At 47.3% G+C, this 27,466-nt stretch overlaps 1 protein-coding gene across 13 annotated transcripts in view; it reads right to left on the bottom strand.

Annotated features, from left to right (window-relative positions):
• LOC146342388 (uncharacterized) overlaps nt 1-27,466 on the bottom strand; it is a 43,078-nt gene that overhangs the window by 7,622 nt on the left and 7,990 nt on the right. For 5 of the 13 annotated variants that reach the window (XR_014783948.1, XR_014783950.1, XM_084806126.1 and 2 more), the window contains exons 2-8: nt 23,825-23,954; nt 22,120-23,163; nt 19,815-20,042; nt 12,996-13,217; nt 11,529-11,556; nt 5,855-7,215; nt 903-2,162 (exon numbers count right to left, since the gene is read on the bottom strand). Coding sequence is in view for 10 of the 13 variants with exons in the window: in XM_084806126.1 (XP_084662252.1) it covers nt 903-2,162; nt 5,855-7,215; nt 11,529-11,556; nt 12,996-13,217; nt 19,815-20,042; nt 22,120-23,043 (4,023 nt within the window). In the remaining 3 variants the exon portion in view is untranslated. Of the gene's footprint in view, nt 1-902; nt 2,163-5,854; nt 7,216-11,528; nt 11,557-12,995; nt 13,218-19,814; nt 20,043-22,119; nt 23,164-23,824; nt 23,972-25,890; nt 26,007-27,466 lie in introns of all 13 variants that reach the window. The other 8 variants (XR_014783949.1, XM_084806133.1, XM_084806131.1 and 5 more) reach the window with 6 other exon arrangements.

Here is a 27,466-nt window from a genome sequence, read left to right as displayed (position 1 = left end):
CTCTTGCTACAAGACCAAAATCCGTTGCTGCTGGGGTGAATGTGAATGGTGTGTGTGTGTGAGACAGTGTGACTGTGTGTGACAGAGAGAGAATGTGTGAGAGCGGTGTGTGTGTGTGTGTGTGTGTGTGTGTGTGTATGCGTATGTGCGGCAGCCACCACACCAGAAGACCCCTGATGCAGCCCTTGAGGCAAAAAACGTTGTACACCCCAGGCTTAGAGCATCTCTACACCAGCCTAAAATCCCGCATTTAAAACAGGGCTTTCTGCTTCCGTTTTAAATGCAGGATCACAATGGACTCCCTCTACACACGCTTCCTTCCCCCCTCCTTTTCCCCCTTATCTGAGTCTTCGATATGTTTCATTATACAGCCCTAGATGGCGCTGTTGTCTAGCTCCTCTTATTGTGGGTTTTCCTCTTTTCACAGAGGGAACTCAAGCAGTGTAGTTTGATAGCTCATTATCTCCAATCTTTTAAAAATGGAATAAAGGTCATTTAGTGCGTGAGATGCCCTGGAAATTGATGATGTCATCAAAAGACCCGCAAACATCCATGAGTAACCAATCTCAATAGCAGGATAAAAGCTCTGTGTGAAGAAGCCCTTAAGAGTCACATGAAGCCTTGATGGGAGTCCTACAATTTGGGTGTTGGTTTTATTCTATCTTCCAATTCATGCACCACATCAAAGTTCCTCCTATTTCCCATCCAGCCTATGACTCCAAAACAAGTCTAATGGAGAGAGTCCTAGATCTGAAAGGCTCATAGTGACCAACATTTAACCAAGCAAACCTGTCTGGGAGTCACAGCTCTTAATTCCAGCCTTTCATACTAGTTGAGGGCCAACATACATTTCAGGGAGGGACACAGAGCAGCTCTTGCCTCAAAAAGACCATCACACTTACTTGCCCATTTCCATTGCTACTGGTGACTCCTTTGCAAGGTCCAGGGCCCCTCTGGATTTGCATCCTTGCCATGCAGTCCTGTTCTTGGGCCATTTCCTGCAGCAGACATGCCCCAGACCCAGAAAAATATTCACCCAGAGCCTTCTTCAGAGGTATTATACCAAGCACAAGAGATTCCAAGTCTTCCCTGATAACCTGGATCGCTTCCTGCACACATTTTCGGCGGCCGCTCAGCTGCAGGGATAAAACTTGAATGTTTGGATGGAGTTGGACATTGACTCTGAGATATTTCCAGTCCATGATATGAAGGAGATTCTCCCCAGCTAATGCTAGTTCTGGTCTGGCAACGTCCATCCTTTCCTCCATCAGAGAATTATCTCGCAGGTACTCCTTAATAGATTCCTCCACTTGAGTGATACGGGGACAGAGGCCAACCACAGTTACCTGCCTGGATGCAGCCTGATGAACAGCTACTTCCTTATGGGACGCCAAGCTGTGCAGCAGCTCCTTCCACTCTGCACACTCAGTGGCCCACCTCAGCTCCTCTGGTATCTCCACTGTCCTCTCGCACACCTGCCTCAGGATGATCTCTTCGGCTTCCTTCATTTTACTCATGTCTAGGCCTGCAACCTGGATGACTTCAGAGATCTGCAGCATGGCAAGGATGCCCTGCTCCAAGAAAAAGCTGTCGTGGAAGAGCTCAGCCCACCGCGCCTTGACAAACTGACATTTGAGATCGGACAAAGGAACTGGCAGCACCCGGAAGCCACTGAGCAGTTCCTCACAGCATCTCTCTGACTCTACCACCTTCTGACGGGGACCTTCGAATATGACAGTTGGTGGATTTTCATCCAGGATTTCGGCACTTACTGGCGGGTTGGCTGGCAGTATCTCTTGAAACAAGCATTCTTTTACAAGGATGCATGGGACTGTCTTGTACTGAGCCATGACTTCTATCCACTCAGCCTGGTACTCCTCAATCTGTGTGTGAATGGCTTGCAGAATGTTTGCCACGTCTCCTTGGGAGCCACAGATCTGGAGCTCCTCATCTCGCAGGCGATGGAGACCTACAGGAAACTGATGCTGTGTGTTGTTGCAGAGTTTATGGAAAATCTCGTCACTGAACGTTGCTATTGCTTCATTGCAGATGGATTGTTCATGGAATGCAGCGATGAAATCGGCCACAACTCGCTTGAAAGAGACTACCTGGTTCTCTCTGCCCAGTGCATAGATCACCCCTGCGTGGCCTTTAAGAAATCCCTAAGAAAAGAAAAAAAGCCAAAATTAGAGACAAAATAAGCCTGCATAAGATCTCAAATGTAAGAAAGAAAGCCAATAAGGATTCTACATTCCCAGTTATATCTGAATTCCACCCCCTAAAAAAACCTGTTGATAAGTTTCCATCTAGCCCAGCCGTCGCCAACCGGGTACCCCAGATATTTTAGACTTCTAACTCCTGTCAGCCCCAGCCAGCATGGCGAATGATCAGGAATGCTGGGAGTTGTACTACAAAACATTTGGAGGGCACAAAGTTTGGAAAGGCTGATCTAGCCAACAAACAAAGCTGATGGAGAAAACACAATTCATCCATGTGGGTTTTCCTCTTATTTTTATTCTATTTTACAGGTGAACATATTGAAGGCCTCTTCTGCCATAATAGGTGAACCCAGTGAAAGTTTGATATTTAGATGCTTAGTGCAACCACATTAAAAAGACTGGAAGCAAAGTCTGGTGGTGCTCCAAAGACTAACACATATATTGAGGCACAAGCTTCCATTGGCCAAAGCCTACTTTGTTAGATGCAAACAGCGCTTATGCATGAGAGCTTATGCCATCATAAATTTGTTAAGAGAGCCAACCAAATCCGTTGTTTATGCTGCAAGGGACTATCCCTCTGAAGTCTGAAAATCTTCATAACAGGAAGAAGAAAGTGAAGCATTTGTTTAGCAATAATAATAAGGGGGTGAGGGGAACGATACAAAATAACTGGAAAATATAGGGCAAGTAGAAGTTTCCTTGCCAGTTGGTCATCTGGGGCAGCAATATTTCAGGGCTGCTAATGAAGAAGCGGTCAGTCCAACAGACACATCCCAGGATTCACTGCAATGTCACAGAGGAGGAGGCTGCTATTTCTTTATTACAGATTTGTTTGTTAAAATGTTGCCCTGCCCCCCTTTCCACCAAAACTTGCTCAAGGTAGCTAACAAGAAAATAAAACAGCAATAAAATACAAAGTAAAAGAAAAAAAACAATTAAAAGAAAGCAGGTAAAACATGAATAGAAGCAGCCAGTTATAAACAATTGATGCATCTTTACAAGCCACGTTGTAAGGCCTATCTAAATAAAAATGTCCTTGCCTGCCTCTAGAATGAAGTTGTTGAGCCTCAGGCCCACAAGCCAAGTCCAGCCCATTTGGGGTCCCCATCTGGCCCTCTGGGGTGCTCCAGAAGGCCGTGCCCCCCTTCCCCATCCCCTGGCTCTGCCCCTTTCCCCTGCTCGCCAATCGTTTCCTGGTTTCCCGGCTTTTGCTCAGTTTTTCCCCATTCTAAAAGGCTGAAATGCCTCTCCTAAGGCTTAGTTACGGGCAGTAAGAGCTTTAAGCGAAAACACCTTGGTACTTTTGGTATTTTGACCCTGCCCCTTTTGCCGTAGGGCAGGGATGTTGAGCCTCTCTCAGTGCAAGGAATGAATTCAATTCTGGAGAAGCTCCGCCAGGAAGCTGCTGTGTGCCACCAGCCACCAGGGAATCCCTGCATGTTGCAAAGGATCCTGGGAACATAACGGCATGTCCTAGAGCAGGGGTGTCGAACCTCTTTCAGCCCGAGGGACAAATTCCATTTCGGAGAAGCTGTCGGGGGCCACATTCTGGCAGTGGGCGGTATACAGATTGGGCCCAGCACCTCTGCAGACATGGGACATGATTCTGAGTCAGACAGGAGCAGGAGGGGAAGGTGTTCTCGGGATGCCAAAGTTATGGGAGCAGGTGGCTGGTGAGAATGACAGTGATAGAGAGGAGGAAGCCCACCTGCCACCTAATCATTGGGTTGACAGCCAGGCAGGGCTCTCTGAACCCGTGGGAACTCTTCTAACGAAGAGGAGGAGGGGGTAGGAAGAAGAGACCAAAGAGTTAGACGTCAGAGAGACAGGGAGGCACAACGCTGGGTCACAAGGCACTCTAAGAGACTTGCAGCAAGGGAGGTGGCCCCATGGAAAGACCCACCTGGAGGGCAGGACTTGGTAGTCCACTCAGGTTGAGAAGGGAAGCCTATAGTAGCCAGCCAACTATTTTTCATGATGCTTTATCCCAGGTAGCGACCTGAGGACTACGCGATACTGTATTATGCAAAGCCTGTTAGGAAAGCCTGTCTCTAATTGCTGCATGAGAATACTGTCTGTAGCCTGAGGCAATGCCAACAATGTTTGTAGTTTGCATAATAAAAGCAATTAACTAGAAATATGACTTGACAGCTCGATTATAAATAAAGCCAGGTGCAGGACAGGTGCGGCTGAAGGCAAAAGGGGAAAGACCAAAGACATGATATATGATAGGGCACCTACATCTGCTCTTTTGAACAGGTCTATTAGGGAAAATATTGTTTATTTAAAATTGTTTTTAGCTGTTTATATTCTTTTAATTTTTGTGTGTTAAGAATGTTTTAGACTGTTTTTATCAGGTTGTATTTTTATGTGTTGATGTATTTTTTACGAATTGTTGTAAACCGGCCCAGACAGCTTCAGCTATGGGGTGCTATATAAATGAAAATGATAATGATGATGATGATACTAATTGGGGTGGAGCCAAAAATGCTTGCATATTTTAACTTAAAACTCTTACTGGCAGTAACTAAGCCTTAGGAGGGGCTTTTAGCACAGGGAAAAAACTGTACAGAAGCCAGGAAACCACCAAACGATTGGTGGTCCGAGGAAAGGGGATGGGAAGGTTGTGGGGAAAGGGATGGGAAGGAACCCTAGAGGGCCACAATGAGGCTCCAGGAGGGCCATATTTGGCCCCTGGCCCTGAGGTTCTACACCACTGCCTTAGGGCCTGTCCACCACTAGAATGCAGTTCTCAAGAACTTCTTTGAAACTGAATTTGACCCTCAGGCTGAAAAGGGTTTGACCCCCCTGCTCTAGTCATTAGTCTGCATAGTACAACATCTTGGATCAGCAACTTGTCTGGGGCCAGCCCTGGGCAATTAGAACCACAGAGCCATGGCCCCTCTGTACACCTTCCACACACACTCACACACACTCCTTGCTTGGCCTTGTTCAAATCCACTGGACCATCTCCTTCTCCCTTCCACAAATAAAAGACAGACCTCGGGAGACTAAGCTCCAAACGGCCCATCCGACCAACATCTAACTAAATAGACACATTTCTGGAGTCACGGCTGTTGCTGCTGAGAGAATGTGGTTAGGGAGACATTTTTCTCCCTCTCTCAAAATACTAGAACCTGGGGTCATCCCATGAAGCTGATTGGTGGGAGATTCAGGACGGATAAAAGGAAGGATTTCTTCACACAGCGCAGAGTTAAACTACGGCTTCGCTACCACAAGATGTAGTGATGGCCACCAATTTGGATGGCTTTAAAAGAGGGTTGGACACATTCCTGGAGGAGAAGGCTATCAACGGCTACGAGTCTTAATGGTGATGTGCTGCCTCCAGTACCAGAGGCAGTGAGCCTATGTACACCAGTTGCTGGCGAACATGGGCAGGAGGGTGCTGTTGCACTCGTACCCTGCTTATGGGTTCCTGGCCAACAGCTGGTTGGGCACTGTGTGAGCAGAATGCTGGACTAGCTGGACCCTTGGACTGACCCAGCAGGGCTCTTCTGATGTTCTTATGCCCCAGGCTTTGATGCTACCCATAGGACAAACACCCTTTAAAAACAAAATGAAGGAAGCAAACAACCTGCTCGCCAATAGGGGTCTCCAATACCACCACTCCTTACCTGCTTCCAACTGCCTTCGCTGTCAGTGGCTTTGCTGCCACGGTCGTGGATCTCTCGATTCGTCATTTTAATGATGCAGCGCAACCGTCGGGCCATTTCATTTAGCAGACACGCTCCAACCCCAAAGAAGTATTGCCCCAGAGCCTTCTTCCTCAGAGGCACTGCACCAAGCACGAGGGACTCCATGTCCACCTTGATGACTGGCACGGCTTTCCTCACATATTTTCGGAGGCCACTCACCTGCAGGGATAGGACCTGACCATTTGACTGGAGTTGCACGCTCACTTTGAGATGCTTCCAGTCCATAATATGAAGGAGACGCTCCCCAGCTAATAGTAGTTCTGGTCTGGCAACAGCCATCCTTTCCTCCATCGGAGAATTATCTCGCAGGTACTCCTTAATAGATTCCTCCGCTTCAGTGATATGAGGACAGAGGCCAACCACGGTTATCTGCCTGGATGCAGCCTGATGAACAGCTACTTCCTTATGGGATGCCAAGCTGTGCAGCAGCTCCTTCCACTCTGCGCACACAGTGGTCCACCTCAGCTCCTGTGGTATCTCCACCCTCCTCTCCAATACCTGCCTTGTAATGATCTCTTCCGCTTCCTTCATTTTACCCAGGTCTAGGCCAGCAACCTGGACGACTTCAGAGATCTCCAGCATGGCAGGGATACTTCTCTCGAAGAAGAAGTTATTGTGGAAAAATTCCCCCCACCGTGCTTTGATAAACTGAAACTGGAGATTGGACAGAGGAACTGGCCGAACCTGGAAACCGTTGAGGAGCTCCTTAAAGCGCCTCTCCGCTTCCTCCACTCTTTGACGGCGGCCCCAAAACCTGATTGTCACTGGAGCTTCGGTAAGGATCTCAATGCTTATGAGGGGGTTGGATGGGAGCATCTCCTGAAGCACAAAGTCTTTGGCGATGGTGCACCTGGGCAGCGATTCAGCCGAGCACTCCCAACTCACCAGTTGCCTCTGAGAGGCCCCTTGGATGAGGCACTGTAAGAAAGAGGCCATCTCATCAAAGAGGCCCACAAACCACATTCTGTCCCGTACGTAGATCCGGATGGATCTGAACATCTTCACAAGAGTCTGTTGCTCAAGCAGGGCTTCTAGCACTTCAGTCCGGGTCTCGCAATGCAGCAGATACCTTTCCCGCACAGAATGAAATATGGCTCCCAAATCCTGCAGCTGCACGGACAGACCGGTGGCCTGGAACATCAACATCCCCCAAGGAGAACGCAGCTGGATGCCGTAACCAACTTCCTTCAGTCGTGCTCCAAACTCATGAAAGGCGTCTGGGCTCTCCTCCAGGTACTGGAGGAAGAGCGGGTCCTCCAGATGACATAAACCCACCAGCTCTGGAAGAAAGATGGATTGGATGAACATCAGGCCACACCAGCAGCACGTTAACGCAAAGGGGATCGGATTTATCTTCGTCTTTTGCCTATGTATTCTGGATGGATTCCTAGGGTTACCTGGGCTTCGGAAGCTGGGGAAAGAGAAGGGATTTCAGCTTGGTTGTAGAGGGCATACTTCACATCAGGGGTGCAGAACCTCAGGCCTATGGGCAAAATCTGGCCAACCTGGAGTCTCAATCCGGCCCCCGATAGCCATGCCCCCTTGCCCCAGCCATTAATCGTTTGGTGATTTCCTGACTTTTGCATGTTTTTTCCCCATTCTAAAAGATTTAAATGCCTCTCCGAGGCTTCTTTATGGTCAGGAAGAGCTTTGATCTAAAATACGCTGGCAATTTTTGTATTTGAGGGCCCGCCCTTTGCCTTCAGCCCCACGCACCACTGAAATGCAGCTCCTGAAAGCTTTTCCAAAATGGCATTTGGCCCTCTGGCTGAAAGAGGTTCCGCAACCTGCCTTTTGGATTCTGAGTGGGAGCCAGGCTTCAGGAGCTGGGTCAGGAGAAGGAACTGTAGCTTGGTTGTAGAGCACATGCTTTACACATGCAAACATCACAGGTTCAGTTCCCAGTGGCCCTGCCCACGATCTTGGAAAACTATCACCCATCAGCACTGAAGGTACTGACCTAGATGGCTTCCTGTAGAAACATCGCTTTACTTCTCTTTCTTTTAGGACAGGGTGTCAGGGTGGACACTGAGCCCATAGAATCCCAGAGTAGTTCTGATTCTGAGGAAGAGCAGCTGCTCCTGGGAGAGGAGCGCGCTCATCTTTCCCAGGGCCAACAGCTGACAGAGATTCCTCCCACCGGCATTCCTAGCTTAGATAGCAGTCCTGGGAGTGACAGAGCGCGGGAAGCAGACTTGCTGGACGCGCGATGCTGACGCAGGGAGCGGCGCCAAATGGAGGGTGCAGAAAGGAGGCATAGTGCCTGGTTGGCACGCAAACAACGGTTTCAAACGGGGACCAACTGTTCCAACTTAGGGCATAGGTACTCTGCTGCTCATATCTAGTTGCTAACAGTAGGCTTGTTAAGTTGAAAAAAAGGAATAAAGCTTTGAAAAGAATCCCTTTGTCTGTGTCTGGACTTGGCTACTGGATTAGACTGAGAGAGGCCTCCAAGGAGCCCTTGACAGCTTGGCCCCCGTTTGAAAGGGAATCACTGGCAGACCCTGAACTTATGGGCTAGGGAGAGTCCCTCCCCTTTTCCCTTGGATTTTCTGGGCGCAACCGTTGTTTGCGCACCAACTGGGCACTACGCTTCCTTTCTGCGCCCTCCATTTGGCGCCGCTCCCTGCGTCGGCGTCGCGCGTCCAGCAAGTCTGCTTCCCGCGCTCTGTCACTCCCAGGACTGCTATCTAAGTTAGGAATGCCGGTGGGAGGAATCTCTGTCAGCTGTTGGCCCTGGGAAAGATGAGAGCGCCCCTCTCCCAGGAGTGGCTGCTCTTCCTCAGAATCAGAACTACTCTGGGATTCTATGGGCTCAGTGTCCACCCTGACACAGGGGCGGGAACAGGATGCTGCCCAAGGACAGAATTTCTACATTGATCGGAAACATTCTGGAAACTTCTGAGTCGCTTTCACTGTGTTACCCACTCTAATAAGAGTGCTTCTTCACATATACACAGGAAGATCAGTTTGCAAACAAAAGAATCGACTTCCCTTCCCAAATAGATCCTTCTCTTTCTCCACAACTGGGCAGTCAACAAAGAGCCATCCAGTGTCCCTATGTTGACACCTAGTGGATCAACTTGGTAATAATTATGGTGCATAGATAGATTGAGGCTGCAGTGTGCACCCATGCTTCAGTTGGTGCTCCCAGCATTGTTAAAAGGATGGTAAATCTAGCATGCCTGTGTTTGCTAGCACTGGGTGGGGTTATTACCCTCCCCGCTCTCTTTCTAGAACCAACAACTGGAGCATGCTCAGGAAGTGCTCTTCTGGGTGGGCTGGCTTCTTCGAGAAGATTCCAGCAGTTCAGCCTTGCTCAAGAAGAGACAGCTGCTCCAGAGGGAAGGCCTGCAGACTCGACGTTATCCACAGGCCGGCTTTACTTGTTTTTAGGATACAAGCAACTAAGGATGAAGATTTAGATTCCCTCACAAGGAAACTGCAACAACTGTAAAAGGACTGTGAGCTCATTGTGTCTTCTTCTTCTTCTTCTTCTTCTTCTTCTGTGCACCCTGTTAATAGCTGAAGGAAACTGTGACTGCATTGCTGCTATGAAGCAGTAGCAACCAGACTGTCAATAATATCAAGAGTATCACTATCACTTGACTGTGTATTACTGTTCTGTGTATCAATGAGAATTATTTCTTTCATTTCAGCGTACATTTAAATTTGATCTCTGTTGTTGTTTCTTTTCTTTGTTATTGCCAATATGGAAGGGAATCACACTGTCAGAAAAGACTGAACCCGCCCACTTCTCCTATCTAATGCAGAGATATTGCGGGTTACACATACACGTGTACATGTACACACAATATGAGCGATGCTGAGCCTGCTGTTGAAGCATGCCCGCCACATTTTGCTCCGGCATGCCATTTTCCTCTTCCAGATCAAACTTGGAGGAAACCAGCTGTGTGGCGATGCACAGCGGTGGAACCCGCCTCCCCAAAGCAGTTTTTCAACATTAAAAATATTAATTCTGCTTAGTGTTTTGGTCTGGTTTAAAAAGGAGCAAATGCACATTAAAGTAAAGAGAAAACCAGCAGCCTAATGACTGAAGCAGCACACAAACTGGTGGTGCATGCGCCTCTCCTTTTCTCAGCAAAGTTGCTAAAGTCGATCGGATGAAAATCCACAGCAAGTCCTGTGGTTAAAGTACATCGCAACAGGGCCATCTCAATTGTGGCACCTAGGCTGTGGAATTCCCTCATTCAAGAGTCCTGATGGGTTCCCTTGCTTTTTGAGAGCGATGTGAAGACAGACATCCTTTTTTTTTGTCCCCCTCCACCCTTTTTTGGTTGATTCAAAATTTTCGCCTGCTGTGTGAGTTAAGTTTATCCGGCTCTGGTTTTAGTGTTCTTTCTTCAGTGTTCTGTTGCATTCGGTTGTGTTTTTAATCTAAGGTTATAAACTGGCTTGGGCACCCTTTGTGGGCCAAAAGCTGAGAGAGATATAGATAGATAGATAGATAGATAGATAGATAGATAGATAGATGGATGGATGGATGGATGGATGGATGGATGGATGGATGGATAGATAGATAGATAGATAGATAGATAGATAGACAGACAGACAGACAGACAGACAGACAGACAGACAGACAGATGTCTATCATGTGTGTGTGTGTATGTGTGTGTATGTATATATGTGTGTGTGTATCTATATATATATATATATAGATATATATAGATAGATATAGATATAGATACACACACACACACACATTATATCTACACACATGCTAACAGTACAATCCTATGCATGTTATTCAGAAGTAAGCCCCATTATGTTCAATGGGGCTTACTCCTAGATAAAGGTTCATAGGATTGAAGTGTTCAGTAAGGCCATCTCCTAGGTAAATGCTCATAGAATTGAAGCCTCCAAGAGTTGAAAGCGGATTAAGAGAGGCTATACATACATACCTGTATGTATAGGGGGTTGGACTTGATGGCCTTGTAGGCTCTTTCCAACCCTACCATTCTGTGATCTGCTCTGTCCCACTATCTCCTGTGGTCAAATAGGTTTTGCAGGTTTTTGAAGCAATACAACAAAAACCAGCAAAACCTGCTTACTAGAGGTCAAAGTTAGATGCATGTAAGCATGCCATGAGCAGCAATCTGTCATTCAAACCCTCTTCAACAATTTGGGAAAAGAAAGCATTATTCTCAGTCTCCATTCCTAGCTAACACCCCAGCCTTTAATCCTTCAGGCTGGTTCAAACTCAAAACACAAAGCATTCCCACCTCTCTATATAAAACAAACACAAATATGTGAACAGGTAAACAGGTATGGCCCTCTGACAGACCTGCTTTGGTATTCCAGATTACAGAAGTCTGTCACTGCAGACTGGGCAGTTTTCTCCATGCCCCCACTGACAAAACTTTTCTTTTTGGATAATTTGTGGCAGAAAGGAATCACACAGCCATTCATGTGCTACAATTTAAAGTGGCTTCCATAAGCCCTCTTAAATCTCCCTCTCCTGTACAAATGCATGAAGAGCAAGGAGTCTTTAGACAGCTGGTAAACAGAGGAAGATACTCATACTTAAGTGTTGTGGCCCACTGTTAAAGCAGTGATAACTTCATGATCTTACCTACAGCAGTAGTGACATAGTCTTCCACCTAGAAGACAGAGACAGATTCCAACTTAACATGTTATATTTTTACAACGGCCATATTCTAGGGTTGCCACCATTTTTTCCCTTCCCTTGTCCTCTGCCTTTAAAGAGTGCCGAAATTAAGCAGTGGGAGGGTTTTCCAGGAAGCCTTGTTCCACCAGTTTAATTTCTGCATTTCACAGTGCTGTCGAGGGTGGCTACCCTGCTGTATTTCCAAGACTGATGACAGAACCCAAAAATATCAGGGTGCTTCCAGATGGAGAGGTAGGGTGGCCGGGTGTCCTACTGTACAGAGAACAATCCTCTATTTTGGAAAGCTAGGCAGTCCTTTACTTGAAGGTGTCCTCTATTCAATGGGCTTCCCAGTCCAAGTCCAGTTTAAAGATGAAGAACCATAGGGAGGGAGACCAGAGAAGGGCCTTGAAGTTGCCCATCAGCAGTTAGCACCTGGGCAGCAGACTGAGTAGGCATACTGGTAGTCATCAGATCACAGTCTTCCCACCATGGTGAGATGGACAGTATTTCTATTTAAATAATAGTTACTATTTCTTAATGCGCACTTCTTCATATGCATTTGCATAGGCAAATATTATGCAAATTGGTGTCCTCTTTTTTGGTGATGGCCACCCTACAGAGAGCTCCTAGCACTATCAGAAGGAACTGTGCAGCTATTCTGTCTTTTCTCCCTTAATGGATTTTCCATGGTGAGAAAAGAGACAGAAGAATCGGAGGAAAACACAAGAGGATTACAAGTGGCTGACGTTGTCATCTGCACCTCCTGTAAAATGCAGTGAACAAGGCAGGGATATTGCACATTAAAAGCCTCATCTGGAAGCACCCTCAGGTTAGTCCCATCCCAAGATAAATGCATTATTAGATCTTCCTGCACCTCTCTTGAACTGCACAGTTGCATGCGGGCACGCATGCACACTCCACAACACAGAAACTATAACCACTGGATCTCATAGCCTCTACCTGGGGATCAAGGAATCTAAATTCCTGACCCCTGGCCTAAGCCACTAAACTGCTGGATCACATAGCCTCTACCTGGGGATCAGGGAACCTGAATTCCTGACCCCTATCCTAAGCCACCAAAACAAGTGAAAGAAGGCAGGCGTCTCTAACCTTTTCAGCCATGTCTACCCTTTTCTGAGCTTGATTCAGACGTCTGGATTCCTGGCTCCCAATGGAGCCTGCTGCCCTTCCATATGAAAACCAGATACAATGCAGAAGAGGATTCCTGCACCTTCCATTGTTTTGTAAAACGAGCAGAAATTTCAGGAGGAGCAACTTCTCACTATTGTGGCACAGTGACATGACCACCTGCACCCAGCAGCATTTGTTTTCCCTACACAGCTATTAAAAGTGCAGGAAACCCATGTCCTACTCTTGCATCTAGACAGCACGTTGCACCTGTCTTCAGTCCATTCCCACAGTGGTTACCGGGCGAGGGAGAGTCCGTCCCGGCAGAGGAACAATCTGCACCAGCTTCATCCAGGTGTTGGGAACCTCTTTCAGGAAGTGGTTAATCTCCTCCAGCATGGTTAGCAGGATGACTGCAGCCAGGCCTGGGTCTGCTGGCTGTAGGAAAGGGAGCGAAATGGACTCCAGGAAGGACCCATAGCAGGAGCTGAGGCAACTCCAAACCATCTTCCGAATGGCCTGCTGGAAAGGACAGTGGGGCACATTACTGGGCGGATACTAGATAATGAGCTAGGCCAAAGGCCTTGTGCAGATCTACTTAGCCAGCCCAAGACATTTTGCTGCTTGGAGTGAAGGACAAGATGGCATCCCTCCCATTCCGTATACAAAAGCCAACCGGACAGTCACTTGAGTCTTTCTTCAACACTGGCAGTGGGACAGCATGCATCTCCACCACCCCTGAAAGGAGCAGTCTAGCTTAGGGAGCACGGGCTGCATGCTTCATAGCTCTCTCTTCCAACACTTTCCCACCACCTCCCAGCATCTGCTGCCTGAGGTGACCACATCACTCTTCCTAATGGTAGGGCTGGCCTTGTTGGCAGTAAATCATTTACTCTACTAAATAAGCAACAAAGAAACAGACCTAGTGGAAAGCTTTCAGAAGTGTGGGCAGGACAGGTGTCAGCATCCAGCACTCTTTAAGCAGCTGCCCCAGCAGCACCCACAGGCAGTCACACCTGCTGCCTGGGTCCCCAGACATGAGCTTATCTGACAGTGGCTGCAGTGAACAGCCACTCCAATATATCAGCGGGACCCAGCACCAGAGGCACTGTTGGAAATGAAAATGGCTGCCTTCTGTTCATACTGCCAGGTAATTCGCAGTGAGAGGTCCACTGATCTGGGAGCAGGTTCACCAGAGGGCAATTGCCTGAGGTTTCCCCAGACTTGGACCCAGTCCTGAGTGGGATGAGCAGGTCGCAGGCTGAGCAGGACTGATCTAAGGGAGTTGCAAAGATTTCTATGCACGTTATCATCAATGAGAGACTGGGCTCAGCCAGTCACTCTCTTTCAGCCTAACCTACTTTACAGGGTTCTTGCAAGGTATAATGGGAAGGGGCCTATGTATGCTACCAGGGATATGGGGTGGGAAGTTGTAATTTCCATTTCATTGGTCCATTAGTAACCATGAATAGACGTCAACTGCAAATATAGTATCTGGCAAGCTAAGCAGTTTCTAAGTTGGAAGGTATGAGGTCGTCAGCGTATCATGCACAGTTCTTTGGGGTGTTAAAATGTGCTACATTTTGCTCAAATCACATAAAGACCTGATTTGCACATAACTCTACACCATGGTTTAGTTAATCCATGGTTAACCCATGGTTTGTTGCACTACCCAGGGTTTCTCTGGCAGACAATTAAACAAACTGTGGTGTGTTTTCTCAATCCTGGGTTGGTTGTTTCTCTCCTCCTTCACCCACTCCCTCCTAGCATCCCAAAGGCTTTTGCAGCACTGTAGTACTGGCAGATAGAGCAGCTGGGATTTTTGTTACCGCTCTTGCCCACTGCCTCTTGTGGCATATACCCTGAGTCAGAGATTCTCTCAAATTATATTGTCACTAAGTTGGCAACCACTGATCACTTGTCTACTGTGTATACAGTCAGATTGCTCTTACAATCAGATACCAGTTAGATACCAATTAGAGACAGTTCAATACTTCACTTTGATATGGGTAATACAGAATTCTAGTTCTTAGGAAACATTCTCTCAGACAAGATTTATCTTTTTGTCTTTTACTACACAGTATTAGCATAGCAGTACTAAATACAAGAGCTTATGCATGCATGAATCCAAACACACGAAACATCTAACATCATTCTTAAACAAGGCTTCTAAGCAGAGTCGAGTACGTTTGCCGGTTCTCAGTGCTAATCAATATCAAGCTTACCAGGTTGACTCTACAGGGAATACGTTAAGAAAAGTTGATCCTAAAGGATAGCTTCCACAGTTGCGTGTTCTGAGTCTCCTTTATATACTTTTTGGATGTTATAAAATATGTCCGAACTATTTTTTACTACAGCTTCTATTTCTTATCTGAGAATTATAGATAACCTTTCTACTTTAAATTTTCATATGTCTAAATAAGATTATCGAATTTTGAAGTTTCTTATTGAGATTAATGTGCATACCAACATACTCATTTTAGCTTTCTTTGGCATGTTACAGGTATGTTTTTGACACAAACATATTTCCTGGACATCATCCTGTCTTGTGAGCTTGTTTTTCTTACATATTTACACTCTGGAGTGAAGCGTCTTGGTCACTTACCTGATGGCCCATCTGGCCTAATATGTAGTTTTATGATATCACTATCATAACCTTAAATTTAACATTGACACCTCCTTATCTGGATTCTTTTCTAATCAGTAAAAGGGTGCTAATGATCTATTTCTAATGGCCTGGTTCAATTGTCTTTCATCTGGCAAACCTCAGAGATAAGACATTTTTATTACTCTTGGGTGAGGAGATTATACTGGGTGGTATTAGGCATTGGAATCTCATTTTTAATTCCAGAATTCTCTTGGAGGCATTTGACTATATAATTTCCTAATCGAGTAGCAGGGGTAAGGTAATGCAAATATTAAAGATTTGTTTGATATGCCATACTCTGTAGCCCGGCAAAACAACCCATGAACAACCTACGGTTTTGAGTTCACATGTAGTGACAACCCATGGTTAAACAACCCGGAGTTTGCCACAAAACAACAAAGCATGGGTTCTCTTTCTTGGTTGTTTGTGGCTAACAACTCATTTTTTAACGTGGCCATGTTCGCACCACACAACGACCCAGAATTCAGCAAGCCATACCATGGCTTAATTTTATGTGTAACATAAACGTGTGTATGTCGCATGTGTAACAGCCTAAGGGGCTGTTCGCATGTCACAGCAGTATTCGGTTGATGAGCCACTTCCAGCTTCTGTAAAAAACCTATGAAAAAATTGTAGGTGAACTTTGGGTTATTTCACCAATGAACAATCCAAAGCGTCTGGTTCAGAAGTCACGTTAACAATCTACAGGGGCGCTCATAGGTTGTTCTTCAAAAGTGAAAGTGGCAAGTGTGTGGGAGACAGCATGCCCACTCTCTCCCACTCATGCATGACAATCCATGGATTGATTAAATCACAGTTGTCATCATGCGCAAACCAGGTCACTGTGTGCTTACATTTTTCCCCTCAAACATCTCAGGTCAACTAGTTGTGGTGTATTGGGCCAAAAAAATAACACAGAACACCTTTTTTAGGGAGTTCTGACAAAATGTGGTCCACTGGAAAAGGAAATGGCAACCCACTCCAATATTCCTGCCAAGAAAACCCCATGGAACGTATCACAAGGCTAAAAGATATGACGCCGGAAGATGAGCCCCTCAGGTCGGAAGGTGTCCAATATACTACTGGGGAAGAGCAGAGGGAATTTCCAAGTAGCGCCAGAAAGAGTGAAGCGGCTGGGCCAAAGCTGAAAGGACACTCAGCTGTGGATGTGTCTGGCGGTGAAAAGAAAATCCGATGCTGTAAAGAACAATTTTGTTTAGGAACCTGGAATGTCAGATCAATGAATCAAGGTAAGCTGGAGGTGGTCAAACATGAGATGGCAAGACTGCACATCGACATCTTGGGAATCAGCGAACTAAAATGGACAAGCATGGGCGAATTTAATTCAGGTGACCATCATATCTACTACTGTGGGCAAGAATCCCTGAGAAGAAATGGAGTAGCGCTCATAGTCAACAAAAGGGTGGGAAAAGCAGTACTGGGGTACAATCTCAAAAACGATAGAATGATCTCAGTACGAATCCAAGGCAAACCATTCAACATCACAGTAATTCAAGTCTATGCCCCAACCACTGAGGCCGAAGAAGCTGAGGTTGATCAGTTCTATGAGACCTACAACACCTTCTAGAAGTAACACCAAAAAAAGATGTCCTCTTCATCATAGGGGATTGGAATGCTAAAGTAGGAAGTCAAGAAATCACCGGGATAACAGGCAAGCATGGCCTTGGTGTACAAAATGAAGCAGGACAAAAGCTAATAGAGTTTTGCCAAGAGAACACGCTGATCATAGCAAACACTCTTTTCCAACAGCACAAGAGGCAACTCTACACATGAACATCACCAGATGTTCAATATTGAGATCAGATTGATTATGTCCTTTGCAGCCAAAGATGGAGAAGCTCTATACAGTCAGTAAAATCAAGACCTGGAGCTGACTGTGGCTCAGATCATGAGCTTCTTATTGCAAAATTTCAGCTTAAATTGAAGAACATAGGGAAAACCACTAAACCATTCAGGTATGACCTAAATCACATCCCTTATGAATATACAGTGGAGGTGAGGAATAGATTTCAGGGATTAGACCTGATAGACAGAGTGCCTGAGGAACTATGGATGGAGGTCCATAACATTGTTCAGGAGGCAGCAACTCAATCCATCCCAAAGAAAAAGAAATGCAAGAAAGCCAAGTGGCTGTCTGATGAGGCTTTACAAGTAGCTGAGGAAAGAAGGGAACTGAAAAGCAAGGGAGAAAGGGGAAGATGTATCCAACTGAATGCAGAGTTCCAGAGAATAGCAAGGAGAGACGAGAAGGCCTTCTTAAATGAACAATGCAAAGAAATCGAGGAAAACAACAGAATGGGAAAGACTAGAGATCTCTTCAAGAAAATCGGAGATCTCAAGGGAATGTTTTGTGCAAAGACGGGCATGATAAAGGACAAAGAAGGCAGGGACTTAACAGAAGCAGATGAGATTAAGAAGAGGTGGAAAGAATACACAGAAGAACTATACAGGAAAGATCTTAATGTCCCTGATAGCCATGATAGTGCGGTCACTGAACTTGAGCCAGACATCCTCGACAGTGAAGTCAAGTGGGCCTTAGGAAGCATTACTAACAAAGCTAGCGGAGATGATAGTATTCCAGCTGAGCTATTTAAAATCCTCAAAGATGATGCTGTTAAAGTGCTGCACTCAATATGCAAACACATTTGGAACACTCAACAGTGGCCACAAGACTGGAAAAGGTCAGTTTACATTCCATTTCCAAAGAAGGGCAATGCCAAAGAGTGTTCGAACTACTGTACAGTTGCGCTCATTTCACATGCCAGCAAGGTTATGCTCAAAATCCTACAAGGTAGGCTTCAGCAGCATGTGAACCGAGAACTACGGGAAGTACAAGTGGGGTTTCGAAGGGGCAGAGGAACTAGAGATCAAATCGCCAACATTCGCTGCATCATGGAGAAAGCAAGAGAATTCCAGAAAAACGTCTATTTCTGCTTCATTGACTACGCTAAAGCCTTTGATTGTGTGGACCACAACAAACTGTGGCAAATTCTGAAAGTGATGGGAGTACCAGACCACCTTACCTGTCTCCTGAGAAACCTGTACGAGGGCCAAGAAGCAACAGTAAGAACCAGACATGGAACAACCGATTGGTTCAAAATTGGGAAAGGAGTATGACAAGGCTGCATATTGTCGCCCTGCTTATTTAACTTATATGCAGAGTACATCATGAGAAACGCCGGGTTGGATGATCACAGGTTGGAATTAAGATTGCCAGGAGAATTATCAACAACCTCAGATACGCAGTCGATACCACCCTAATGGCAGAAAGCGAAGAAGATCTAAAGAGCCTCTTGTTGAGGGTGAAAGTGGAGAGTGTAAAAGCTGGTTTCAAACTTAACATTAAAAAAACGAAGATCATGGCATCTGGCCCCATCACTTCCTGGCATATAGAAGGGGAAGAAATGGAAGCAGTGAAAGATGTTATTTTCTTGGGCTCCAAGATCACTGCAGACGGTGACTGTAGCCATGAAATTAAAAGACGCTTGCTCCTTGGGAGGAAAGCTATGGCAAACCTAGACAGCATAGTAAGAAGCAGAGACATCACCCTGCCAACAAAGGTCCGTATAATCAAAGCTATGGTTTTCCCAGTAGTAATGTATGGCTGTGAGAGCTGGACTATAAGGAAGGCTGAGTGCCGAAGTATTGATGCTTTCAAACTGTGGTGCTGGAGAAAACTCTTACGAGTCCCCTGGACTGCAAGGAGGTCAAATCAGTCCATCCTAAAGGAAATCAACCCTGACTGCTCATTGGAAGGACAGATACTGAAGCTGAGCTCAAATATTTTGGCCACCTAATGCGAAGAGAAAACTCCTTGGAAAAGACCCTGATTCTGGGAAAGACTGAAGGCAAAAGGAGAAGGGGATGGCAGAGGATGAGATGGCTAGATAGCATCACCAATGCAATGAATATGAACTTGACTTGAGCATACTCCGGGAGAGAGCGGAGGACAGGAAGGCCTGGCGTGCTATGGTCCATGGGGTCACGAAGAGTTGGACACGACTTAACGACTGAACAACAAACCTTTTTTAGCTTTATTATTCACTAAATACAAGTTAAATAACTAAGCTAAATTGGATCACTCTCTAAGGCTTCAGGGAAATTTTCTGGAAAACCCATGTTCTATATTGCCACCCTGGAGTACTTGGAGAAAGGATTTAACCCTAAAATACTAAACAAGAAATATTGTAGTGGGTTAACAATAAATCAAAAGTAGAGCACAGAAGAACTCTTCATATCTCAAAAGTTTGAAGACATGCTTGCGATGGAGAGGTCTTTCTTCAGAAGATGAACGGAGACCAGAAAAGCTGACAGATGCACAGCAGCAGGGATGAGACAGGCAGCCAACAGCTAAACTCTTAGCATGTTTGTGGAAAGGAGCATTCGGAGGGGAGAGAAAGAGAAATAGGTACTGGGGCAGCAACAGGGTAACTCCATCCCATTTGCATTACCTTACAGGCATCTTTAGACCTCAGCTGAGACCCTTCAAGCCGTACCAAGTAGATGACACTGCAGTCCAACTCTGGGAAGGCCGAGGCTCTCACTGGAAGAACCTCCCCTGGGAGCAAGTCCAGAGCATGCGGGGCAGACCCCAGAGCCTTCTCCATGATGGCAAAGGTGTCCGGGCCCAAGGCCAGCCCATCAAAATCCCCTGGCAGCGGAATAACCACCACATCTGTCTAGAACAAACAAGAGACCCAGAGATATCAATTCCTTAGGTCAATCAGGCATCAATGATCACAGAAATAATTTAAAAAAAAAACATCCACACACAGCTGCATCTATTCTTTTTTTCTTCCTCGACAGTAAGCATGCAGGGACTCAGTCCAGATCAGGCCTGCTCCACACAAGGAGGGCAGATCTAATCCTTCCCTCCTCATCCACAACTTGCTCCTTGAAACATACTCCCATACATGGCAGGATGGGGCCTTTTTTACTATCCCTAACTGCCGTGTAGGGAGGGGGTGGCTGGGGAGGGAAGGATTCAACCCTGGATCTGGATCAAGTCCCCATGCCCATACTTTTGAGAAAGAAAAAAGAATGGAGATAGATGCATGCTGTGTATTCAAAGTAAGGTGTGTGTGTGTGTGTGTTTACAACAGAGCCAGATGCAACACGGAGGCTCAGAGGGGTGAAGCCAACTACCTACAGCACCCCAACACCCACATACACAGATGACCTGCATAAACAAGTTCAAATCTGCATTGGGTTTTTACAGGTTAGGGATTATTACAGTCTAATGTGAAGAGTGGGGGACCCTTTGTGTTGTCACTCCTGTTACACAATTGGGAGTCAGAAACCCTTGGCAATCCAGCGCAAATCACCCAACGACTTCCCAGTAGCACCAATCCTACATTTGTGGTGGTGCAAGCTGTGGTGCAGCTGGGCTGAACCTCAGGGCCAAAGCCCAGGGTTTCACTGCCCCAAAGGACCACCCAGAGAGCGTCAGGTGGGGAGGGCATCATAGAATCATAGAATAGTAGGGTTGGAAGGGTCCTACAAGACCACTGAGTCCAATCCCCTGCTCAATGCAGGAATCCAGGTCAAAGCATCTCTGACAGGCGGCTGTCCAGCCTCGTCTTGAATGCCTCCAGTGTGGGAGAGCCCACTACCTCCCTAGGGAATTAGTTCCATTGTCGTGTTGCTCTAACAGTCAGGAAGTTTTTCCTGATGTTCAGCTGGGATCTGGCTTCCTGTAACTTGAGCCCATAATTCTGTGTCGTGCACTCTGGGATGATCGAGAAGAGATCCTGGCCTTCCTCTCCATGACAACCATTCAAGTACTTGAGGAGTGTCTTCAGTCTTCTCTTCTCCAGGCTAAACATGCCCAGTTCCTTCAGTCTCTCTTCATAAGACTTTGTCTCCAGTCCCCTGATCATCTTCATTGCCCTCCTCTGAACCCTCTCCAGTTTATCTGCATCCTTTTTAAAGTGTGGTGCCCAGAACTGTACACAGTACTCAAGATGAGGCCTAACCTGTGCTGAGTAGAGGGGAACTAGTGCTTCACAGCACTCTGGTCTCGAACTGCTGTCCTGCCGACCTTCCAGTCTGCAGTTCAGCATCTTAACCACTAAGCCACCACGGCCCTTTGCTTCTATTAATACAGCCCAAAAGAGCATTTCCTTTTTTTGCAGCCACATCACATTCTTGGCTCATGTTCAGCTTGTGATCTACAACAATTCCAAGATCCTTCTCGCTTGTAGTATCAAGGTGGCAGAAGCAAACGCCATTTTATTCCTGCAGTCAGGACAGTGGCGTGATTTGAGTTTCAAATGCAAAGCTACACGTGCTCGGAGCATTTCTTCTTTTTCAATCAGCGTTGGCAAACAGGGTTGTTGTTGTTTTGCTCTAATGTATCAGGAATGCAGACGCATGGAATGGCAATGCAGGGGTGGCGGGGGGGAGAAGAGCAATGATAGTTGCGTGCTTCACAACTGAAGTAATACACATGGCCATTTAAGGCAGAGGCATAAGACCATGGGATGCTTTGACTTAGATTCCTGCACTGAGCAGGGGTTGGACTAGATGGTCTTAGAGGACCCTTCCAACCCTACTTTTCTATGATTCTATGAAGTCCAGAGTCTCAATTACCTGGCTGCATGACTGGATTCTTGGATGAACCCCAGACTCTCATGCCTTTATCATCACAATAGCAGCCCACTTTTTGCTATCCCCTTTCCGACTCCCAGCTCCCTTCATCCATCTCTCTTCCTGCCCCTCCCCTTTCCTCAGGCCAACCCAGTAAGAAGTACTTACTTTCTTCCTTACACTGGACCCAGCAACCACCTCAATCCTGGCAACCTCCAAGGGCAGCAGGACATTTCTCAGCCTCTCCTGGTTGTCCTTTCCCGGAGACCAGCGCTTCCCACATTCCTTGCGGAACAACGTCACCGCATTTCCATCACAGGAGACAAAATTAATGCTCTTCAAGGGGGACACAGGGTGGTCTTTCCTGAAGGCTTCAATTCCTACAGCCACGGCCTCCGCTTCAGTAGTGGAGAAGGCGGTACCCGAGTCGGAGATAATTAGAGATTGGAGGCCTTTTTGGGAGGCGGCCTCCAGAGCCAGTTTCACCATTCCAGCTGCTAGTTCTGCCATCGTTGGGTGTCGAAGGTGAATGTCCAAGTTTGTATGGAAGGAGCCTTCCTGGCTCCACACCCTCTGAGCAAACACCACATTTCCACCATCCGTGCCTCCACCAGAGGTGCTGATCCTCACTACAGCATCCACCTTGAATCTAGAAGCTTCTCCTTCCCAGAGGAAAAGGTGGAACCCCTTGTGGAGGCGGAAGAACCCAGCAGCCCTGTGCTCAGCACCTGGAAAGGCCTTCAGGCTGACTTTGACCAAGGAGCCCACCAGGATGAGCAGCTTGCTGATGGCCTCCTTGGCTCTCAAAACTGCCTCTAGGGGCCCAGAGAAAGAGATCATCCCTGAGTCGCTTTGGAGCCCCCCAGAAACCTTGACTTCCCAAAGGGATGGGGACAGGAGCTCCACAAGCTGCTCCCACAACCTCCACTCCATAGGGGTGATGAACAGAGTCTCTGTGGTATCCAAGCCTTCCGCGGTGGGGCTCGCCTGCCCCTGCCCACTCCTCCTGCCTCTGTTGGTGACCTCTGCATGGCTCCGTGGTGGGCATCTTATCACGGAAGTCAATGCTGCCCACTTGGATTCCTCAGTCATCTTGCCCTCGCACTTAGATGTCGACAGGGAGGGTGGGAAGCCTGTTAGAAGCCCCTTTGCTTATGCAACCATCTTACCATGGCATCCGTTCGCTTCCTTCAGTCCTGCTTAGCTGACTCACTAGAAGAGAGGAAGAGGTCAGCAGTGATGGTAGAGGAAAAACACAAGAAGCCAATAAGCATGACATATTGAGCGAAGGCCATGTTTGCCCTCTCTCTGTTGGCCAATGACAGGGGTGCGCAACCTCTTGCAGATGGGGCTGAAACTGTCAGATGGATGCAGCAGGGGGTGAGGGAAGGGAGTGAGTTTGAAAACGAAAGTGGGCAGTTGATGCGGTGGGAGGGGGAGAGAAGGAAGCGTGGAAAGGAGGGAGTCATGGCTGACTGAGAAGGAAGGCAGAGACAGTCCCCATGAGAGGAAGAAGAAAGCTGACGAAGACGTCGGGAAGAAGCACCTGAGGCAGCAGAAGACTGAGAGTAAAAGTTCTGACAGAGAAAGAGAGCAGTTACTGTCAACAGAAGAGAGCCAGCCAGCATGGTGTAGTGGCGAGAGTGTTGGACTAGGAGTCGGGAGATCCGGGCTCTAGTTCGCACTTGGCCATAGAAGCTCACTGGGTGACTTTGGGCCAGTCACAGACTCTCAGCCCAACCTGCCTCACAGGGTTGTTGTTGTGAGGATGAAATGGAGAGGAGGAGAAGGATCATGTCAGCCACCTTGGGTTCCTTGCAAGAGGAAAAAAGGCAAGATACAAATGCAATCAATCAATAATAAACAGAAGTACCTGAGAGAACAAAGAATCTGTGCTGCGTCTCAGGTCAGACTGAAGCGGAAAGTGGGACTGTTAGGGGTTTGTTTCCTGAAGCACTCCTCCAGAGGTTGGGGGAAGGAGAGACAGAACTGCAACAGACTCCCTGTGGTAGAAGCATTACTGCTTGATGAAACGATATTTATTTAAATGCTGGAAGCATTTGTTTATTCTGACATCACTGTTATACAGTTTGTTTGTTTGTTTGATTGATTATTTATTTAAAACATTTATACCCTGCCCTATATCATTAGGATCTCAGGGCAGCGTACAGATAAAATCAATTTAGACAATATAAAAGAATAAATAATTTAAACAGCGAAAAACATATTAAACCATTAAGCAAGCTAATACCAATTTAAAATCGAAAACAATAAAACAGTGAAAATAGCGTGCTACTTTAGGGAATGAATACATTTAGCCCGCAAAGGCTTTGATAAAAAGCCATGTTTTAACTCAGTGCTGAAATGAAACTCATGTCGGCACCAATCGGGCCTCCAAGGGGAGGGCATTCCACAGCCAGGCTACCACAGCAGAGAACGCCCCCTCCCACATCCCACCATCATGGGAGTATATATGGACTTCCCTTTCTTCACTACCTGAATTCTGTACTTGCTCTTTCCTTTATTTTATCAATCTGTGTTGATCTTGCCATGTTGTTTGGATCAGATTACATATCTAGGCACTGGAGGTCCACTATGCTCTTTCAGCCCAAGGATCACCTTCCATTTTGGAGATGCTGTTGGCAGCTGCATTCTGGTTGTGGGCCAGGCCAAAGGCAACCGGGGGGGGGGGACACACACCAAAATGCCAAAAAATGCCAGCATATTATAACTAAAAGGCCTTCCTGCCAGCAAATAAGCCTTCAAAGAGGCATTTCAACCTTGTAGAATGGGGAAAAAACAGCACAAAAATCAGGAGATCACCAAACGATGGATGGGCAATCAGGGCGAAGGGGGTGGGGCCAGCAGGAAGGGCAAACACTGGAGGGCTGGATTGGGACCCCAGGCAGACTGGATCTGGGCCCCAGCCTGAGGTCCTGCCATACCCTGGCCTACTAGGTCAAAATCGGAGGCTAGGGAAAGATAAAGCAGATGGCGGTGGCAGGCCCAGTAGGAATGGCCCTGCTAAGGCCTCCTGTGTGGGTATGAGTGGGTTCTCATGCTTAGAGTGACAGGGGAGCACCTTAGCGGATGCTGTAGTAGAACAAGGGCACTTTGTGGGAGGGGCTCTTAGATAACATCAGTGCCTGCCCAAGCTTCTGGCAAGGGCTCAAATTAGAGGGTGAGGGGGGCAGAGCTAGACAGCCCTCTTGCCCTTTTGTGACAGCCCCTTTGACTGTTTCCATTTCAGAAGGTCTCCCGACCTGGGGCCCTCCGGATGTGTTGGACTACAACTCCCAGAATCCCCCAGCCAGGGCACCAAGTTGGGGACGGTTGTCCTATATAAACCCCAGCTTGGCATGTCCCCCAATCCCTTCCCAGATGGCACTGATCTCTCTTACTGTTCATAACCTTGATCCCACGACAGATGTTTGGTTTTATTTGTTTGTTTCTCACACGTATGGTCCTTCCTTCCGTCAAGGGCTCAGGGCAACGTCTTCTGCTCCCACTGCCAGTTTATCCTCAAAACAACCCTGTGAGGCTGATAAGGCTGACAGCATGTTGATAAGGATGATGCGGCAAGATCACCCCATGAACTTCATGGCCACTGAGCAGGGATTCGAATCCAGGGCTCCCCAGTCCAACGTCAACAAGCTAGCCATTGTGCCACATTGCCTCATAATCTGCCCACTGAGCCACACTGTCTCTAAAGCCCCACTGCTGTCCAAGAGCACTTCCGCCCTTGAGAGATTGGCACTGGGAAATTGTTTTGTTGACAAAGGGCCAGGGCAATTCTGTAGCCCATCACAAACTACCGTCCAGGGCAACCATTTGAGGCTAGCAAATGACGTGTGCGCTGTCCGCTTCAGCACAACCCAGCTGAGGACGAGCATCTTGGCTCAGATGTCACAAAGGCCTGGAACCCCCAGATGAACCTACCGAGGAGCGAAGATGGACTCAGGCAAGCAGCATCTCCGCTGGGCAACTCAGCTGCACACGCACAAGCAGCAGCGCTCTGAATACGGCAGGTGTTTCAAACCCAAAGAATGGAAGGTCTGGAATATAGTATTAGCCAAGCTTCCTCTACCTGGGCCCCTCCAGATATTTTGGATTGCAAGTCCCATCATTCCCAAGACACCAGCAAATCATTCCCAGGACACTCCCCTGTTTGCAGGGGAAAGGTTTTGTATTCATGCACAAACGGCACAACAGAGAAGAACGGCCAGGCCAAAAGAGACGCTCTAGCCTCCAGGCTTTGTGATATCGGAGGACTGCCATAGCCCCAGTTTATTTTGTTTTTTTTATTTATTTGCTTGCTTGCTTGCTTGAAAGATTTTAAACCTGCCTTTCAGGGCACACTGCCCTTTACAGTACTACAAAAACATAACCATACAAATTCCAGTTACAGACCCAATGTGTCAGATCAAGGCCCCGGCACATCCCTGCACCATGAGGGGTAAAAAGAGGGTGCTGAGCCCTTCTTCTCCCCATGCGCTCAAGCAGATAGTTTCTCCTCAGCCCCCTCCCCCACCCCCGATGCTCCAGAGCAACCGGTCAGAGGAGAAAAACAGTCGGGGAGTTGCTGTGCAGTCGGATAGGGTTGGTGGCCACCTCTCTTCAGCACTCCTCACCTCCCTGCCTCCCTGCCCAGGCTGCGTTTTAAGCTTCCCATTCCAGCGTACAGGACAGGGTGCTGCCCTTCAGGCCCATGGGCCAAATTCTGCCCTCCTGACATCACAATCTGGCTCCCCAGAGTTCCTCAGATGGCCACTCCCCTTCTCCTTGCCTTGCCCACACAGGCCATTTGGCCCTCCAGGTGCATGTGAGCTACTACTCCCATCGTCCCCCAGCATCAGCTAGGTGGGCTGGGTCTGCTGGGAATTGGAGTCCAACAGCATCTGGGGAAGGGAGGACTCAAGACATTTGTGAGATGGACCGAGTCCCTCCTCCCCTGTTGGGAGCCATAATACAGCTTCTGAGAATTTCTCGCTCTCTCCTCAGTACCTGACCTGCATTCTTAAAGTCAGGGGTCCATTGCCTGCAAGCAGAGGAGCCTAATTAATCTATTTAGGCCCCAGGACAACTTTATCACCTGGCCGCTGACACCTATCCGATTTGCCTGAGGCTGAAAAACTCACCTTGTGATAACGGGAAGTGCTTGCCTGTAAGCGCTGCAGAAAACTAAACAGTTCATATTTTTAATTATGTGTTTATTAGTAATATTAATATTACATTTATATCCCGCCTTTTCGCCTTTGCGACAAACCCAAGGTGGCTTACGTGGTCCTCCTCCTCTCCATTTTGTCCTGACAGCAGCCCTGTGAGGTAGGTTTGGCTGAGAGTCAGTGACTGGCCGAAAGTCGCCCAGGGAGCTTCATGGCTGAGTGGGGACTAGAACCTGGATCTCCTGAGTCTCAGTCCAACTTTCTGATCGTTAGGCCACACTGACTCATTAGTAGTAGTAGTAATACTACAGCAGTAGCAGGCCTGACCCCTTCATGGATCACTGCCTTGT

This window comes from Heloderma suspectum, chromosome 6, assembly GCF_057233095.1.
Source record: "Heloderma suspectum isolate Gila_16-S chromosome 6, 16-S_ref, whole genome shotgun sequence".
NCBI lineage: Eukaryota > Metazoa > Chordata > Lepidosauria > Squamata > Helodermatidae > Heloderma > Heloderma suspectum.
The sequence above is the reverse complement of the archived record's forward strand: the minus strand, read 5'-3'. Positions and strand labels throughout refer to the sequence as shown.